Raw genomic sequence first — 20299 nt, forward strand, 5'->3', positions numbered from 1 at the left:
AGATCCTTTCTAACTAATGATGGCTGTTGGATCCTTTCTAACTGATGATTGTTGCGGAATCCTTTCTAACTGATGATTGCTGGTGGATGCTTTCTAATGATTGCTGCTGGATCCTTTCTAACTTGATGATTGCTGCTAGATCCTTTCTAACTGATGATTGCTGCTAGATCCTTTCTAACTGATTGCTGCTGGATCCTTTCTAACTGATGATTGCTGCTGGATGCTTTCTAATGATTGCTGCTGGATCCTTTCCAACTGATGCAACTGATGATTGCTGCTAGATTCTTCCTAACTAATGATTGCTGCTGGATCCTTTCTAACTGTTGATTGCTGCTGGATCCCTTCTAATTGAGGATTACTGAACATGTAAACATAGCCTATTGCTCAGGAGTAGGAAGAGACTGCTGTTTGACAGCTTTTCTAAATATCACATTGTCCATTCATTCATATATTTCCAGTAGGCATAACAATTTGGGATTGATTCAGCATTTGCATTTTTTAAGAGACTTTTCCTTCTTGTCCTGTGGTCTTCGTTGCCATTTTTGTTGCAGTCTTTAAAAAGGCATATTGTTGTAAAGAATTTAGCAGAAAATTAAATATGCTCTTTTTTTTAACTTTTTTATGCTATTTTATAGCAAAAAAAATCAAACTTTTCTTTAAAATGCTGCATGTTAGTCTTCATCTGCTGAAAAATAAAGTAGTCTTTGTACTTCACTAGGGTACTGGAGTGCAATTGTGTAAAAAGTTTCTGACATTTCGAAAATGGATAAGTGAAGCTATGCCCTAAATGACAAAAACTAACAGATGAGACTAAGTAAGTAAACTTTTAAAAAAAAGGCACACATTGAATAAAAGATCAGGCGAAAACATAAAAATCATTATTAAACCATTTTTTTTACTCCAGAAAAAAGATGCAAAGACAATGATGAGTCGGAGGCCTTGGAGTTGGAATAAACAGTACTCCAGATTTGTTATTTTATGTTATGCGAATATTTACTAAAACAGGCATGCCGGGAGCGGTGACAGGCCACCTTTACTAGTAATATTTATTTCACAATTTTACCAAGAACGCACAATGTAGTCACAACGACTAGTAACTTTATTTCCGAATACAGTACAATATTTTGAACATACATTTCTCCAGGGTTTCCTATTTGCACTGTGTACAGTTTTCAGAAAAGTTTACATAAACTATAATAGTTTAAAATCAGTATTTTTGATCCTGCAAAATATATATTTTATATATATCTATATTTTTTAAAATTTATATCCAAAGACTGATTCAACATACATTACAACACTAATGAATACCACAGAAAACGACGCTTCTTACACCTGTTTTGTTACTAATTTGCAGAATCTAACCCTGAAGTTAGTATTCTTTGTTCTGACATGCACACTCGACTTCTTCCTTCCTGTGGGAATCTGCGTCCCGTAAAAAACCCCACAAGTTCGACACCTCTGCGTTGATGTGATATGCTGTGGGTAGAGTGTACTGTATGTCAATAAATATTTGCTCCAATGGTTTCCCTCTGATTAGGGACCATATTGCCCCCAAAAATATTATTCACTTATATTACAGATACATAAAATATCAAAAAAGCAAGCAACCAGTGCTTGCAAAGCAAAACGTTCAATCTCTCAGTGCAACATAAAGCAAATATTGAGCAGTTTAGGTACATGAAGAACTAAACAACCAGAGATATCACCGAATACTCCTCCAGTGGTTACTGTGGCCAATGGTAGAATCGTCCAAACTGGTAAATAAATGATGCCAGTGGATTACTTGATATGGGTAACTCTCGAAGACCAGGTGGAATAGTCACCATTACTTCCTTATGCTTTGGCCTGATTTGGCCTTTTCCCTCTATGTTAGGAGTCTACACAGTATGAAAACACGCCTCCTCCATTCTATACAGTATGTATAGTCTGGAAGTTACCTTTTTGTTACTTTTTTGCCTATTCAGATACACCAACAAAGAAGCATTACAGGGTTATGCGTGTTACTTCTTCACAATAAATGCACCAAGACTCCAAATATTAATAAATACCTAAAAAATGGACAGCAGAGTGCAATAGAAAACTGCTTCTCTTGGAAGTGTGCATTCAAAAAAGCACTGTAAGCTTCCATCATGTAACACTGTACAGAGGCAGTATCAGATTGCCAAAGAGAAATAACAGGCAATGTGTAAGCACTCCTCCGACAGCACGACAGACATGTTGCAAGCTATAAGTCCCGGTTAAAGTGATGTGTCAAATGCTTTTACGGGAGGCTCTTCTTCACCTTCTTCTTCATGATCTGGACTTTTGTGATTTCCCGAGTTCCCCACCGGAGACTTTCCACTGTCGGGTGTTAAGAGAGAAGAGCTATGTTCTCCGTCTTCACTGAATTTTCCCTTCATGGCCTCCTGGACAAACTCCTGAATTTCCATTGGAAGTCGTTTGAATTTATCCTGATATTCCTGATCAAGCTCGACCTGAAACTAAAAAAAAAAAAAAAAAAAAGGAAAATGTAAATTTCCAAATGTTTCAACTGTTCTATTACCATATGATATTGCATTCTTTGTTCATGGCTAAAGCTCTACATAAGAGATGTGCATATACTAGACATAATATATATATATATACAGTGGGGCAAAAAAGTATTTAGTCAGTCAGCAATAGTGCTAGTTCCACCACTTAAAAAGATGAGAGGCGTCTGTAATTTACATCATAGGTAGACCTCAACTATGGGAGACAAACTGAGAAAAAAAATCCAGAAAATCACATTGTCTGTTTTTTTTAACAATTTATTTGCATATTATGGTGGAAAATAAGTATTTGGTCAGAAACAAACAATCAAGATTTCTGGCTCTCACAGACCTGTAACTTCTTCTTTAAGAGTCTCCTCTTTCCTCCACTCATTACCTGTATTAATGGCACCTGTTTAAACTTGTTATCAGTATAAAAAGACACCTGTGCACACCCTCAAACAGTCTGACTCCAAACTCCACTATGGTGAAGACCAAAGAGCTGTCAAAGGACACCAGAAACAAAATTGTAGCCCTGCACCAGGCTGGGAAGACTGAATTTGCAATAGCCAACCAGCTTGGAGTGAAGAAATCAACAGTGGGAGCAATAATTAGAAAATGGAAGACATACAAGACCACTGATAATCTCCCTCGATCTGGGGCTCCACGCAAAATCCCACCCCGTGGGGTCAGAATGATCACAAGAACGGTGAGCAAAAATCCCAGAACCACGCGGGGGGACCTAGTGAATGAACTGCAGAGAGCTGGGACCAATGTAACAAGGCCTACCATAAGTAACACACTACGCCACCATGGACTCAGATCCTGCAGTGCCAGACGTGTCCCACTGCTTAAGCCAGTACATGTCCGGGCCCGTCTGAAGTTTGCTAGAGAGCATTTGGATGATCCAGAGGAGTTTTGGGAGAATGTCCTATGGTCTGATGAAACCAAACTGGAACTGTTTGGTAGAAACACAACTTGTCGTGTTTGGAGGAAAAAGAATACTGAGTTGCATCCATCAAACACCATACCTACTGTAAAGCATGGTGGTGGAAACATCATGCTTTGGGGCTGTTTTTCTGCAAAGGGGCCAGGACGACTGATCCGGGTACATGAAAGAATGAATGGGGCCATGTATCGTGAGATTTTGAGTGCAAACCTCCTTCCATCAGCAAGGGCATTGAAGATGAAACGTGGCTGGGTCTTTCAACATGACAGTGATCCAAAGCACACCGCCAGGGCAACGAAGGAGTGGCTTCGTAAGAAGCATTTCAAGGTCCTGGAGTGGCCTAGCCAGTCTCCAGATCTCAACCCTATCGAAAACCTTTGGAGGGAGTTGAAAGTCCGTGTTGCCAAGCGAAAAGCCAAAAACATCACTGCTCTAGAGGAGATCTGCATGGAGGAATGGGCCAACATACCAACAACAGTGTGTGGCAACCTTGTGAAGACTTACAGAAAACGTTTGACCTCTGTCATTGCCAACAAAGGATATATTACAAAGTATTGAGATGAAATTTTGTTTCTGACCAAATACTTATTTTCCACCATAATATGCAAATAAAATGTTAAAAAAACAGACAATGTGATTTTCTGGATTTTTTTTTCTCAGTTTGTCTCCCATAGTTGAGGTCTACCTATGATATAAATTACAGACGCCTCTCATCTTTTTAAGTGGTGGAACTTGCACTATTGCTGACTGACTAAATACTTTTTTGCCCCACTGTATATTACCAAATATCATTTGGATTATGTCTGTGTTCATTAAAAATCAGATTATATTCTGAGTGCTTACACTGGTGTTTCCATGTAAATCTTTGAAATACGTGATTCAGACGGAACCCCCGGCAGACGATTCCCTATAATGAGGCAGACGGAGGCACTGTGGACATTGTCCAGCCTATAATCTGGTGATGTCTGTCTTTTAAAGAGTGCATAAAAGTGCGGTTGACAACAGTTTTGTGCACTTATGAGAAGGACATCACTGAACATAGTAATCTCTTAAAATAATGTTGTTATTTCCAATTCCTTTAAAAAACCCAGAACACAGTATAACAGACACTCAAAAAAGGATGCATGAATAGAATACAACAATCTATAAAATCAGACCATGGATAGTTCTATATACTGTAACTCCATAACATCTTTTAAACATAATTGTTAACAGCCTACAAATACCTACAAAGTTCCTAGAAGTATCCTGGACTGTTCGACCTAACCACGGTGGTTGGCACCCTAAAAAGTACAAGATGTGATGCCCCCACTCGTCGGTGGCTGACCCTGTCTTCCCTGGCTGTCCCTGTTATAAGCAGGCAGGAAAAGATATACGAAAGATGAGAGATGAAAACACAGTATACAAATGTAACGAACCTTGTCTATAATAAAATGTAATAGCCTAACAGAGAATGGATATTAGATGATTAAGGGGATGATAGCACCCCTCTCATAGGGAACAGTTGCAAAACAGTAGTGGCACACAGGGGCTTTGACATCCGTAGTGGGCCTGTATATGGCTGAATGACCTGTGTGGGCAGCGCTCCTATGACCTGTGATGGCGTGGATTAGGGGTGCTGAATGAGTGGCGCTCCTGCGCCCTGCTGCTGCGACATGCCCCTGTGTGCCACTACCATTTTGCATTACAAATCAGCATAGCCCCAGCCTGTTCCGTGTTAAGCGACAGTTTATGTTCCAAACGACTTGCCCTCCTACCCTATGCCTGCCACTGACATATGTATCCTAGCGTGCATTAAGTAACCCCATGAATAAGGCCTGGGAGGGTCGAAACGTTGGGTTTCTATCTGTACTTTTTGTTTCCTTTTTATGGCAACCTGTTTTTGTGAACACAATAAACTTGTTCTATATTTGCATCATACCAGCTTCAAGTGTGCGGTAATATTTGATATTTATACACAGAAAAAATGCTGGCGCACTACAAATACTACCTATGCACTAATATCAAACGGGGGTGCAGTAAAGTGGCCAAAAGCAATCTAACCAAAAGGAAAAGAAGCCACAATATAATCTGCACACCACCAATAAGTTATATGAAACAAAAGACAATTTTATTTGATATTTGACTGTTTTGGACCATATGGTCTGTTTTACCAGCACCTACTTACCTCTGACCTGAGTGCACACTATTATTCCCCCCAGCAAGCAAAAAATAGTGTAAACCACTCAATCATTGTCTTGAAGAAAAAGTGTCTAACATAGAAAAATGTGGCAAATCAGCACCGAACTTGGCTGCATATTCACTGTAAGACTTCTAGATTTAGGCTAATTCAATGTAAGCCAATATTACTAAATCTGCCTCGTGTCTCTCTTCTTATGGGGGGCCCAGTATTTCTAGTTCAGTTCCCTTACAAATTATAGTAGACCCTTCTAATAAATAAATTGTCCAAAACAAACAGCACTTATAGGCCCAATATTAGCAAGTAACATTTTGTTACACGATAGTGAGTTTTTTTTTTAGTAATTTAACCGTATTTTCCACTACTTTGGGAAAGGTTGGTTATTATAAATGAGTATATAAAAGTACAGGCCTGTTAATGAGGATATGTCAGTCTGCACTGTACACACAATATGCTTAGGGATAATACACAAAAGCCGACACACCAATTGAACACATGTGAGAGACTATTGTTGAAATGATACAGTAAGTTGTGCGTAAACCTGTAAATCCAGTTTTATGGGTAGAGAAAATATAGAAAAGCTACGAGCCTGCACTTCCCCTCAGTAAACAACCACTATGTACATGCTGTATCAGCAGGCCTTGATAGCCTTTATATAAGGGCATGTGAAAGTTAACTCTCTGCCTCTTGTGTTTTTACAAATTTAAAGGAGTGTTCCGAGACCATAAAACCACCATCTGTAAACCAAACTGGTAAAATTAAGCAAGTGGGTCAAATATTAGCACATTTAAAAATGTCCCAATTTCTTGTTCTGCCTCCCACAAGTGTCTAACAGGACAGTACACTATTACTGATGATACAGAACAACTTGCCTTGGCCTGGCACGCTTAGTTTCTTGTATCTAATGAGCCTTCTAACTTTCTTCTGATAGAATCAGCTGTGGAGGATATCCACTATTAAAACATAACTCTTAATAATAAGTGTAAAACATTGCACACCCAAAAAAGACACAAACAAAACCAATTAAAGTGCTCAAGTGAAGTTTGGATTGATCTCACCAAAGATGATGGACAATCGTATGCTTCCAGCTGTGGGAATAAGGTCCAGGGTTGTAAAATGGGGTCAGGGCTCAGAATCTACCCTCTATACCACTGTGTAACTCCTGTCCTCACAAGGACAGGCCACACATGGACCTTCCTATGGGAACCCGCCACACCAAAATGTAAGTGAAGGCAGAGTTAATTTCTTCTCTCAGACATAGATCCTTTTCCTCCCTACGCGTTTCAACTCCAGTCATGGAGAATCATCAGGGGAGTTCAATGAAAATAAGTGCCAAGAGGCGCAAATAGTCCAAATGGAAGTCCCTGCATATCAAGGGTCCTGCATTGGCAAGGTGCCCCAAAGGCCAGAGTGACTGTCTGTGTCCGCAGTCTAAAGTAAATCCTCTTCTCTCTTCTGATGTACAAGTGACTTCATAGTGTCGGATCCACATGTGTCGGATCCAAACCATCCAATAGCACAATACAGGTTCTGTGTGGTTTCCTTACTCATGCTTAGCCAGTAGCTGCCACTTGTGCTGCTATTTTAGATTACTAGTTCAGAAGTCAGCAGTACCACATTAGCAAATTAGTTTAGAAGTGTTCCAGTCTATGGAAAACTTGTGAACCATGTAAGTAGATAGGGACCACAGAGCCCTGATCATGTTCCAAATAGAAGTTGTTAATTCAATTACACACATGCAACATTTCAACCATTACTAATATTAAAGGAGTTGTCGACTACTCGTTCTCCGGAATCGGCGCTGTTCCAGCAGTATCTCCACTGGCTCTCCTACAAATCTTTGTGGCCAATAAGTGCTGCCTTCACTCTCCCCACCTTCGTACAAATCACATCACATCTGTTGCTCTCTCACGTCTTCCAGATGTACGTGATACATCTGAAGGTGCCGAGAATAAAGCCAGCATTGATTGGCTGCAGGAATTGCGTGACATATCAATGGTGAGTATAGGCGTTATTATTTTACAAGGGGGAAACATAGGGATTAAGAAGGTGATGTCCAAGTAGTGGGCAAGTCTTTTAGATGCAGCATAACTCGAAAAAGGAGACTCGGTAGACAAGGTGAACATAGCCAAATGGGAAAACCCCACCTTTGAAGTACACCAGTTCAATATCTCTTTCATAGGGTGCATATGCTCTCAGATGTTATCAGCACCTGGCAGGGCAGACACTGATTGCTGAATCCAGGTGCAGAAGTTGGCCGTTCATATCAATGACTCCATTATTCACATCTATTAGCCTACAACCTGCAGTAACCACCGATTAACCAAACCGCTGCACGGCCAGCTCTACCCTCACCTACTGTATCCTCACCCATCCCTTGTAGATTGTGAGCCCTCGCGGGCAGGGTCCTCTCTCCTCCTGTACCAGTTGTGACTTGTATTTTTAAGATTATTGTACTTGTTTTATTATGTATACCCCTCCTCACATGTAAAGCGCCATGGAATATATGGCGCTATAATAATAAATAATAATAATAATAATAATCTATTGAGTTATTGGGAAGTGATGAGCAAGTATGCCTTCACAGAGCCCGATATCTCACTAAAGAAAAATGTGATGATTCTACTATGCCATCTAATTATTTTTGTAATCCTTAAACATATGAACATCAGTCAGTTCCTTAATTTCAAATTCAAGACATCCAAATCACAAAAAGAAATGTAATAGCATAACAGAATCAGTATCATATGGAATAAAATAAAACTAAGACTTGGCTCTCCATCCCATGAAATCAACTGAAAATGCCTAATACAATTGCCATAACCAATGGGCTTATTTCCCAAGAAGATCTACAAGGGAACATACATAGTTTACACAGTACGCAAAGCAAATTCTCAGAAGTCAAAAGCCGAATTATTTTCACAAAAAAGAAAGATTTCCAAATCCACAATTAGTCTTTCCCATGACTATACATAATAGACTGCATGATACAATATGAGGTTGTACAACTTTTATTAGAATTTTATTTATCATGGTTAAGAATAAACAACAACATATCTGTGAAATACATCACTGACCGGGGCCGGACTGCGACTCTGTTAATGGTATTGGCGGGGTATTGTTAACAGCTATGGCGGAGAACAAAGCTGCCGCTACGTGCTCTGTCACGTACTCCGGCAATAGTATATGGGAGGGGGAAAACATTTCAAGATGGGTGATGACCATGGCGGCCATTTTGAAGTTGGCCATTTTGGATGTATCTTTATAAATGGCCCACCCAGGTGTATCCATATAAATGGCCCACTCTGTAGTTGAGGATATTAATTCATTGACAATATGCTACATACACATATACAGTGGGGCAAAAAAGTATTTAGTCAGTCAGCAATAGTGCAAGTTCCACCACTTAAAAAGATGAGAGGCGTCTGTAATTTACATCATAGGTAGACCTCAACTATGGGAGACAAACTGAGAAAAAAAATCCAGAAAATCACATTGTCTGTTTTTTTAACATTTTATTTGCATATTATGGTGGAAAATAAGTGTCCTAACCATGGCATCATGAACTAACATGCATTTGAGCAGAACCCTCCCGGGATTTTTTAGAACTGGAAGCACTGACCTAGCATGAAGAGGCCCAAGGATTCAGAGCTGACGACGATAAGAAGATGCAAGGAGGACAGATGGGTGATGGTGAAGAGTCGGGAGGCCAGCGAGGTGAGCGGTAAGGTGAGTATAAGGATTTTTTTTTATTTTTTAGATTTTACAGTTGTTATGTGTATCAAGAGACATGCAATTTGCAGAGAATAACTTCTCAGCTAATCAAATTTCCTGTTAAAATCCACATGAACAAGCAAATTAGAATTTTGCCTGATCCGCTCATCTCTACTCTTCATTCCTTTTATCGGCAGATAATGTGAAACTTACCACATGATGACTGCTGATTACAAACTTCTCTCAATTAACACGATTTTCTTGCCCCGTATGAAAAAGAAAAACACAAGTATTATAGAATTGTACATACATTAGAAAATTATACAAGTTTTAGAGAATTATATAAATAAAAGAGAATTGTGCTATTCTGGTCTCATCTATTACAAATGACAATAGTGTTTTTTCCACAGTCTTCAACATATATTTCACCATACAGTATATACAGACGCACAACATAAGACGGGTGGCATAGAGGGCATAGGAAAGAGGGATGTAAGCAATAATGATTTCAGGCTCAGACAACAGGCCAGACTAAAACTGACGGCTATTCTTCCTGACCTTTCCTTTGTGCCCTTTCACAGTAGTCAAATCACTCTCATATTATCTTTTAATAGGTGATAAATGTATTTTTGTGGGAAAACCCCTTAAAAGATGAATAATAACCTCTAAACTATGTAATAATGACACTAAAAGCAACGTCACATTTTGATTTTGCTGTGCCCAAAGACTGTACTTAAACTAGCTCCTCTGGTTCCAAAAATTTTTTGTACGTGAGCATGTGCTACCTCATTTGAAAGCAGGATAATATAAGAAAAGACACCCTAAAGCCAGCGATGTATCACTTACATTACTGGGTGCCTCTGCTGTGATGCAACAAGGGTTTTTAGATGTAGAATGCAGCAGAGCTGAGAAGGCTGCCCCCGCCCACAACGGGCTCTGTATGTACATTTGTTTATTGACAGTGAGCTGCTTATCACAGGAGGGGGCGGAGTCGGACAACTACTCATGAGCCATCTAGTCACTACACCAAAAATACACCAAATACTCAATGTGGGAACTTAACCGAACAGGAAAATAATAAATTGGTTAGTTTTTATATTGCTATCAAACAACAAACAAAAAAAAAAAAACCAGGGAAATATATTTTTTTCCTGGCTAAAATCATAAAATAGAAATATACTTCCCGACTCCTCAACATGCAAACAAAAGCAGATTGAGATGATACCATACTGAATCATTCATGAATTGAAGTGACGTAAAAGTGCAATTAAAGTGCAATAAATAATGAAGAATGATAACTTAGTACATCAAACTTTTTTTTTTACCATTTTTTTATGGCTGAGTTTTTTCACCATTTCCTTTAACATACAAAATATATCAAATATATATTCTAAAGTTATATATGTTCTATTAGCTGATAGGTAAGCAAAATAAAAGTCATTCTACCGAAAGCAAAATCACCTACAGCTACATTGATCTAAACATAAAAAATGGCACAAACTCAAGAAGGCAAATTCAAAAACATTCTTTGGGTTCTCAAAGCCAAAATGTTCTGGTCTGATGGGGGGCTCACCATATCCTTTCTGGATCCAGATCTGATATCCCCCATTGCACTGCCAGTAGTATAAATGCAAGGCAGACAACACACAGGTTTGGTGGTGATAAGGCGCCAGAGTACAGATAATGGAATGTTAATTACACCACGAGATGATCTACTAATGTTTGGAGTCATCAGTAATCCATCACAAATAATGGAGGAAACTGTATATTTACCGTCTCTGTTGTTTTTGTAGTGCGATAATTTACAATTTTCATTTTGCATTACTGTCAAAGACTAAAACACTTATATATACTCTGAAAATTATACCTTCACCCACTAATTCATGGACAAAGCTTCTGCATCTGACAAAGATACTGGCCTAGCATCCAAGAAATAACAAAGAATGACTTTGTTGGCCCCAATAACAGTGATATTAATGCTTTTAAGGGGTTTTCTGAGGAGCAGTAATTGCTTTTAACCTTTTTCAGACGTAGGACGTTAGTAGATAATCCTACATTTGGTGCAGGTGTACGGAGCAGGCTCAGCAACGGAGCCCGCACTTTATCTGGGTGATGCCTGCTCTGATTGCTGCAGTTTAACCATTTAAATGCTGCTGTCAATTTTCAACAGTGGTATTTAAACAGACTAGTTACCAGTACACACGTGAACTGGTCCACATTCTTCCCACAACACAATTACAGGGTACCGATGGGTTGTAATGGCAGCCACTGCCATGCTTCGTCTTGTACATAGAACACGATCGCAGGTGCAAGTCCCCCAAGTCAACTAAAAGTAAAGGCTCTATTTGTGTCATTTGTCTCTGACATAGCAGGTGACAATTAGCTGTTATGAGGTCTTCCATACACAGGTCACACATACATGAGGGATTTCCGCTCTCATGTCTCTATGTAGCGTATGTACACATTCAGCAACATGAGGCCAATCTAAAGCATCACTGAGCAGTGTAGCTATGAATCCAGCCCTGGGAAAAGCAAAACACTTTGGAAATCAGCAGCATGATTTATCTCTCTGCCTCAAAAATGGAGAGCGAAACATATTTCTATGATATATTACCTTGTTTCCTATATTTGCTTGTGCTATTGACCAAGTCGGATGTAATTAATGATGGAGAGCTGACTCTTGGGAACTGCTATTAGCAACACCTCGCTCTACCATCTGAGGAACAATGCAATAATTAAGCATCTTATTCTACCAAAATACCTATCAATGTTGATAAACACCTGGACTACTGAAACGCTCTTAGGCTACTTTCACACTAACGTCGGAATCTCCCCGTCGCAATGCGTCGAGCAGAGATTCCGACACTAGCGTTTAACGCACTGCACAACGGAGGCAGCGGATGCATTTCTCAGGCGCATCCGCTGCCCCATTGTGAGGTGCGGGGAGGTGGGGGCGGAGTTCCGGCCGCGCATGCGCGGTCGGAAAAAGCGGTTTGTCAGGAGCAAAAAACGTTACATGTAGCGTTTTTTGCTCCCGACGGTCCGCCAAAGCACGACGCATCCGTCGCACGACGGATGCGACGTGTGGCAATCCGTCGCAATGCGTCGTCAATACAAGTCTATGGGGAAAAAACGCATCCTGCAAGCACTTTTGCAGGATGCATTTTTTCTGCAAAACGACGCATTGTGACGGATTGCAGTTAACGCTAGTGTGAAAGTAGCCTTAGATAAAGTGATATGCTGACCCCAGTTAGTCCACAAACAATTCAACTAAGTGATGGCACCAATGGTATGTGCACCCCTGCCTGCGAGACCCCATAGGAGCTGCTTTGTAACCCTCTCATGCAACACAGTTTGGCTAACATGCAATAGAATTACCCAATGAAAAATACCTGCTGCCCACGATTAATGCTTAAGCTACAATTAGGGCTTATGTGTGCAATTTAATGCTAGATTTATACACCATCAGCAGTAAAGGTAATGGGATGGACTTAAGTTTGATGGATAGAATAAATGCAAATAAATAAAACTGAGCAGGGAACAGCAGATTTACCCCAATCAGTGGCTCTCTAGGTGGCGTAGCTCTACAGTACAACAACTGCAAGCTCTGGGGGCCATCAACCAACTGCATCGTACAGCGTAAAGATGACACCGCAGTATGATTTTTATCTCTAAACCCTCCTAATTATGTAAATGATATAGTGCAAGTATATTAAAGTTCTCACTGATCACCATATTTCCTGGATGCAAGCGCTACTCTGGTCCTCTTCTGGCCCACATGATCACACTCCAGCTTTACTGGATCACACTGTGAGGGGCGATACTTTTTTTTTTCCAATGTTAATCTATGTGAAAAAAACAAAGAGGCTCCATAGACTTACAGTGAGAAAGAGACATCTGCTCCACATGTAAACCCCTGTGTGAGCCAGTTAGCCTGTATGCAGGTCAAGTGGGCCAGAAGAGGACAGGAGCAGCGCTGGTAACCAGGGAACACAGCAATCGTTAAGTATTTTGATACACAAGCATTGCATCATATACATAATCGGGGGGTTAAGGGAAATTTTTTTCACTGAGACTTCTTTAAATTCTTAAAGAGAATCTGTCAGTAGAATATTGCTATGTAATCTGAGGACAGCATGAGATAGGGGTTGAGACACAGATTTTAGGCTGTGTGCTGTCATTTCCATACAATGAATGTTTTATCACCAGGAGATTATCCCTGCTTTGACAAGCTCCCTCGAGCAGAGAGGTCCGACCACGCCCCCTCCTCTGATAAGCAGCTCAGTGTCAATAGACAGTGTTCATAGAGATCCTGTAGTGGGCAGGAGCAGCTTTCTGAGCTCTGCTACCTGCCACAGCTGAAAGCTCTGATTGTATCACAATGATTGTACAATGTAAACTAAGTGATACATCCTTGGAATCAGGGTCTCTTTTCCTACATTAGGCTGCTGTCTTATGAGGTAGCAAACATTTAGTGGGAGATTCTCTTTAAGGTGTTAGCTTCATAAATCAACAATATTAATCTGCATACTTATCATAATAGTTACCAAATGATAGTTTTAATTAATATAAAATTTTAGCAAAAGTATTTATAAATGTAATTCAATAATTCTAACAATTTTTACTGCAATAATATTAAATAGGTTCTCGAATATGGAAACGGCTTTCCAAATGCCCTCATTAAACTAATTGCAGAACTGCTGTAACAAGCGGCTTTTATTCTGGAGACTACAATAAACATTCCCCCATAGGCGAGCCATCGGAATAGGGGGCATGAAATGCCAGATATTTCCTACAGGAAAATGGACGGCTGCACTAAACTAAAAGAAACGGGTCTTATCAGTCTTCAGATGTGACAACGCCTTTATTAATAAGTATAAGAAATACATTGTTAGAGCTTTATTTAGACAGGAAAACATTTCCATCTCCTTTTCAATTTAAAACTTTAGAAGATCCACATTTGGCATCACTTTTGCTATATATTGAACAGAAAAATGATTGATGGGTTACAGAAAAAAGGGGAGGCAGCATGGGCACCTTTCTTCCTTTTTTGCCTTTTTACCTGTCATATTTCGTTTCTGTATTGTTAAGCTTTAATGTGCACCAATTAATATATTTTGTAACATTAAAGTAAGTTCTGTCAGCTTCATCCCTCCGGTCGGCAGTCAAGGAAAATAATTGTCACAGTGATTACAAATAGGCAACGTGTTTTAGAAATGTTCAAGCATTCACATCAAAATCCATGACTAATCATAAGGGATAAAAGCCTATTTCTTCGTGTAGGTAGCCTGGAGGAAACATCTTTTTTCTATGCTGGATCCATCTGAATGAGCACACTGATGCTCCACCTAGAAATCCCAGACATAACTGTCATCTCCGTGTCAGGCGGGTGCTTAAAGCTCTTGTATACTTTTTTGTAATCCTGAGAGGCAGCTGCAGTGGATACTACAATACCCCGGGGAGGTGATAAATGCACAACTCATTAGTGCAGGCTCGCCCCTGCCGCTTATATCGATGACATAACCGTGGCCAACTTTCTATACTTTATTTGCGTTAATCGGATGTCACTTGTGTTGCCAGATGGCAAAAGGATAAAGCACTTTCAGCCTATACAATGTGACCTACTTAAAAGACCCAACAATCTGCCGCTTTCCATCGAGCGGTCGGTAAATGTAGTTTTGATTTTTTTTATTTTAAAAGACTTATGCAGCAGTGGCTCTTATATCTACGTCTGATTATGTCTGACGTGTTGCTGCAGAAACAGATTACAAAACGGTGCTTGAAACATTTCATGACTATTATTGTTGAAAAATAGATGTAAAATTACATAGAGAAAAATATGTAAAAACGAAACACTTTAAAGAAGCATGAAAGTTTTTATCCTCTTAATATATTGCAGTCATCATATTATATAGCACTGTGTACTTAGAATTGGTCATTTTGCCTTTCTACCCAGCTAATTCTTCTCTTTTCTCTGCTCTATATAGAAACAGGAAGTCTCATTTCCCTGCAAAAATCATCTCCCTCCTCAACTTCTGACCCAGCTGCTTCTTCCTCCCCCATGCCAGAGACTTTTGCAGTGACTCATGACTCATACAGGAAAAATTGACCTCCTGTTTCTACATAGAGCTTCATAATATTTAGCAAGTACATTTTTAACTATGTGATGTTATAGCCCTAATGGAAAAGAGATAATTTAGCTGGGTAGAAAGGCAAAATGAGCAATTTGGGGGCGTGTATCATTAGAACACAGAACGCTGAGCTGCCAATCCCAATATGGCAGCTCACACAAACTGATTCTCTCATAACATAATTCATATAATTATAGTAATTTTTATAGTATAGTTTTTTTCATATATATTCATATATACAGTCTCCTGCTATAATATACTATAGTATGTGTGAAAGTGACAAGTCCTCTTTAAGGTTTTGTCACCTGGTCCTACACATAGGCAACTTCCCATAAACCTCGAAAATATTTATCAATTTAGCACTAGGTGACCCTCGTTGTGTAATTTATATGATATCTACTTTGTGGCTAAGTAACTGTGGTTCCTAAATGTTTCCATATCTGAATAATACCAGTCACAGTTGATCGTGGAAAAGTTAAGAGGGAAGAAGTTTCATGCACCGACTTGTTACGCAGTTGACCTCCTATTTCAGGACCGCGCTGGTATGACCAAGATCTCTAGACTGAGCCCTTCTTTTCCAATCTGTATATATACGCTTGTGGCAATGGGACTGAACCAACCTGAATTCAATCTTTAAGAGTTATTTCCCGTTCCTTTTGCTGATACAGTTTATGAATTTGACCCTGGAAGAATACAACACCGTTCTTTGCAGTATTATTTTAATGACACAGTATTCACTAAAACTAACATGTATGTTTTATGGGAACTGATCTAGATTAGTATAGAAGGTGGAGCACAAGAGCTTAGTCCAACAGAGTTCGACAGAGATACGTACAGTTATACAATGCCTGGCTTCTTACGTTGGTTGCTGGGAGCAGTTGGAATATGCCAAACTATTGTGATTTGCTTTAAAAACAATACAGTGTGTACTGGCAGGGTCCCCTACGTCACTCCATGTTGCCTCCATACAACACCACTTCTTGGGGAGAATGTCTCTCTATTACGATGGACTCTGGGATAAACCCTGAGAAACCTTCTTTGTGCTTATCTTCCAAATCAAAACTTTAATATAGGTTCATACAAGGCAATAGGTAACATATTCTGTGTTTTACCCTAGTGATCTGTCAATGGTAATATTAGAGAAACGTCATCCTTTGATGCTGCCGTTATTGGTCCTCAGACAAAGCTGTTGGAGTCATGTGTTGTCAGAAATCCACGTGCCACAAATATCCAAAATAGGAAAGCCACAGTGGGTTTTTCAGCCCATTTTCGGTCATATTTCAGCAGATCTGTAATCTTACAGACCAAATGTTCATTTAAAGAGGAATTTGAGCCAACTTAATGGACTACTAGGTGGCAATGAATTCCCCTTAAATTGAACATGTGCATCAAAAAGTAAAATAATGAATTTAAACTGTAACCTGGTCTCCTAACCATTGATGATAGCACTGAGAAGGATCCAGTTCCTCTTCTATTATCAGTGATTTCAAGAACCTGCGTATAGCAAACCTGCAAATGTGAGCATCATCGTCAGCAGAAACAATTAACCAGAACCATGAAAAGTATTGAGCCTTCAACACAGTCATCATTGGCGAGTGCAAAATGTGCAGCTTCCATCAAATGGCATTGTCTGTATACAATCCTGCACGGCAAGCCCCTCTGCTTTTTACTTGCATGCTACTAGTATAGATGTGAGACACATTAATCTGTCTGTGACTTTACTCTCAATGTCTCAATATTGTAGGAATGTTAGAGATAATTTATTAAAATATGCTCATCCTCATTTCTGTTAGGGAAGTCTTACCGCAATGAATGTAATGGAGTCTGCAAGTTACCTCAGTAGCTAAATAACCCGTCGGTACTTCTATTTTCTCTTTGTACGTGTACAATTAAGGTATTAAAAGATTAATTCACAATAATATTTCAGAGCTTTTTCCTTCCAGCTTAGAGATATGGCAGTAACCTGTGTCTATACTTCCACTGTTGATGTATTCATTCATCCACCCTCGAATCATTGTTACCAAGCTGGAAGTAGGGTTCAGGGTTCTCAATTTTTTGCAGAGTTTTCCAGCTCCCATACTTACTACCAAAGTGTTAAAAGTATCACTTCAGGGTTTATTATTATTTTATTTAATTTCCTCATATGTTAGTTATCAGTAGTGTTAATTGTATGCATTGAAATACTTACCGGTCACGGTCTTCTGTTGTTTCCAGCTCCGGTTCCTCTCCTGCATCACGTGACCACAGTTGTGAACAGTCGGCTAACACATTATCTTCTGCGTGGTAGTCAGTCACTATCTCAATGTAAAGGTATGAGACTTAGGACAAGGTTCTCATAGGCTTATTACATTAAGAAAGGAAGCAACAATCCGTTAAGTTAGCAAGAAAGGACTGCGAACACGTGAAGCAGGAGAGGGACGTGGCAGGAGACATCGAACGATAATTATATTACACTGAACATACATTACTGATAGCTAACAAATTGGGAAAAAAATAAAAACAAATTTTAGCATGGTACATTTATGCTTTAACCTGGCAGCTTGCCCACTATGCAGATTTTACTTACGGAGTCGGTATAAAATGGACAGACTCAGACTTCTAAAATATCTCAGAAACTGGGTACAGTAGTACAATGCAGGATGTGCTGTAAATTATTTCATAAGAATTTGGAAAGTTATGAAATGTTCTATAAATGTCTGTTCTGTTCCTGAGCTAAGGATCTCGGCTTTTAGTTCAGATGAATCTGTGCTGCACTTTATGTACATGCTCAGTAGTGAGGTAGTGCTGTGGAGTCAGAGTCGTGGAGTAGGAGTCGGGAGTCAGAGGTTTGGCTTACTGACTCCACAGCTCAGGTTCTGACACAAGCAACTCTGAATAACTCCATTCCTTAAACTCAGGCCCTGATTCATCAAAGTGATTTTGCCAGAATTCTGGGGTACGTTGCTCTGAAAAGTTGCAAAATTCTTGTGCAACTCTGAGTTGCGCAAAAATTTTACAATTTTTGGTGTTTTCACCTCAGTTTCTCCCAGCTCCAAGTGGGAAGAGCTCCAAGTGGGAAGAGCTGGGTTAGACAGACAAATTATCAAATTCATAAGGAGCTGTGGTGTTCCTTTCACCAGAAATTAAAGTAAGATTTTTGGCGAAGCACACACAGAGGCCCACGTCACTTGTCAGATGCTCTAAAGTAACTGTGGGCAGTAGCCATAGCCAAGTTGTTGCTCCATAGCGCCCTGGCACTTTACAGGAAAACTGTGTCCCAGTCTGCTGTCAGGTGCGGGGTGGATCACACTCACTTATAGGCCACAGGCTTCCACTGTCTCCAGGTCTCCATCTTCAGGAGCTGCCGCCAACAGTTCAGGTGACACCAAATTCATTTCAACAAATAGTCGCTTACTGGACAGTTCACATTCATCAGATTGTGACATTTGGGATTGGGCACAACTCTTCTTGTTCCTTATTTCCTTAGCACAACGCATCTTCAGTCCTCCTGGACTATCCCTATGCTTACTGGCTCTGTCAGCCCCAGGGATTCCCTGTGCATGTCTGCAATGCACATGGCCCTTTAGCCCCTATATCGTGCTTTGAGCTCCTGATGTTGCCGGAATGTCTGCACGGGATTCTAGTACGGTGTCCCACTGCCTTGAAGGATAGATACATGCTGACCCTAGCAGCCCACTGCACTTCAGCTTGACCTTGCTACTGTACTTCTCCATCTAGGTCCCTACCAAGGAGTACCTGCTTTTCAATAGCACTATCCCCCTCCTAAATATTAACTATATCTTATCCCATGACTACAGTTACTATCCTATAACAGTATGTACTAAGCCTATTGTTCTTATGTTATGTCCTATCCTTATACTGTACACTATCATCATTATACATTACCAACATGTCCTAAAACATTACCACACACCATGCATAGAAACACAAGACACGATTCACATTAAACAAGATTGGTGTGTTCAGAGGTAGGGACACAGCAGCACAGTCCAACAATGTTCTTGATTCATTAAGAGGCACATATCACTACGTGAAAGTTGCCGATCTTGATTAATTGAAGCCTTGATCTTTAACAGATGGCGGCAGTGTCACCATCTATAGGACTAATGATAGTGGAAGTAATGTGATTTTCTAGTTTAATGCATGCTCAGAAAAAGGGGAAAACTACTCCCTGTATCTGTACATGCATTTATCCCATTTAACCACTGCCCAGCATCTGCTAAGAGGAAGAGTTATGGAAGCAGTCAGATGGGTAAATCATGTGCCCGCCATCATCTTGAGTCCAGTGCACGTGGACATTTCCAATGATGTAACAAATTGAGGGATTGAGAGTTGCCTGTGTGAGAACACAACACTTTTTATTTACATTTGTAAAATGCCCTAAAGTGTCCAACTCTTTCAGCATCTCAGACCCCTCTAGTGGTGGCTTCAGTATTTTAACAATAAAAGGCGAAACCAAGCTTTATAAAATGTATCAACACAAAATTCTGTGCCTATTAAATCCAATATTTCAAGTCTACTGGTAGAGTGCTACAAATAAGTATTTAAGGCAAACTTGCCTTTTTACGTAGTTTTGTGGAAGACTCCAGTATGTAACATCACCACACTCCCTTAAAACCATGCCCTCTCACATTTCTCAAGGGCCCTCATCTTCCAACCACTGAATGTGCATCTGGATGCTGGGCTTCAGAGTAATCACAAAGCGTCCATGTGCCGTGCACAACTCCCGTAGACTTGGGTGGTCTCTCTTTTTAGCATGAGCCTCCCAGACATTCGTGGAGCATTGCCATGGCTGGCAGGTATTCCCCAACAAGAC

The 20299-nt window shown here is 40.0% G+C and overlaps 1 protein-coding gene across 1 annotated transcript in view; it reads right to left on the minus strand.

Annotated features, from left to right (window-relative positions):
- Positions 1–1081: 1081 nt before the first annotated feature.
- The window catches only part of PLCB1 (phospholipase C beta 1), an 865647-nt gene continuing 846429 nt past the window's right edge, over positions 1082–20299 (minus strand). Inside the window, exon 32 of the mRNA XM_069768815.1 lies at positions 1082–2477. Coding sequence (XP_069624916.1) covers positions 2241–2477 — 237 coding nt within the window. The 3' untranslated portion in view covers positions 1082–2240. The remainder of the gene's footprint in view (positions 2478–20299) is intronic.

The sequence above is a fragment of the Ranitomeya imitator genome, chromosome 5 (genome assembly GCF_032444005.1).
Source record: "Ranitomeya imitator isolate aRanImi1 chromosome 5, aRanImi1.pri, whole genome shotgun sequence".
Classification (NCBI taxonomy): Eukaryota; Metazoa; Chordata; class Amphibia; order Anura; family Dendrobatidae; genus Ranitomeya; species Ranitomeya imitator.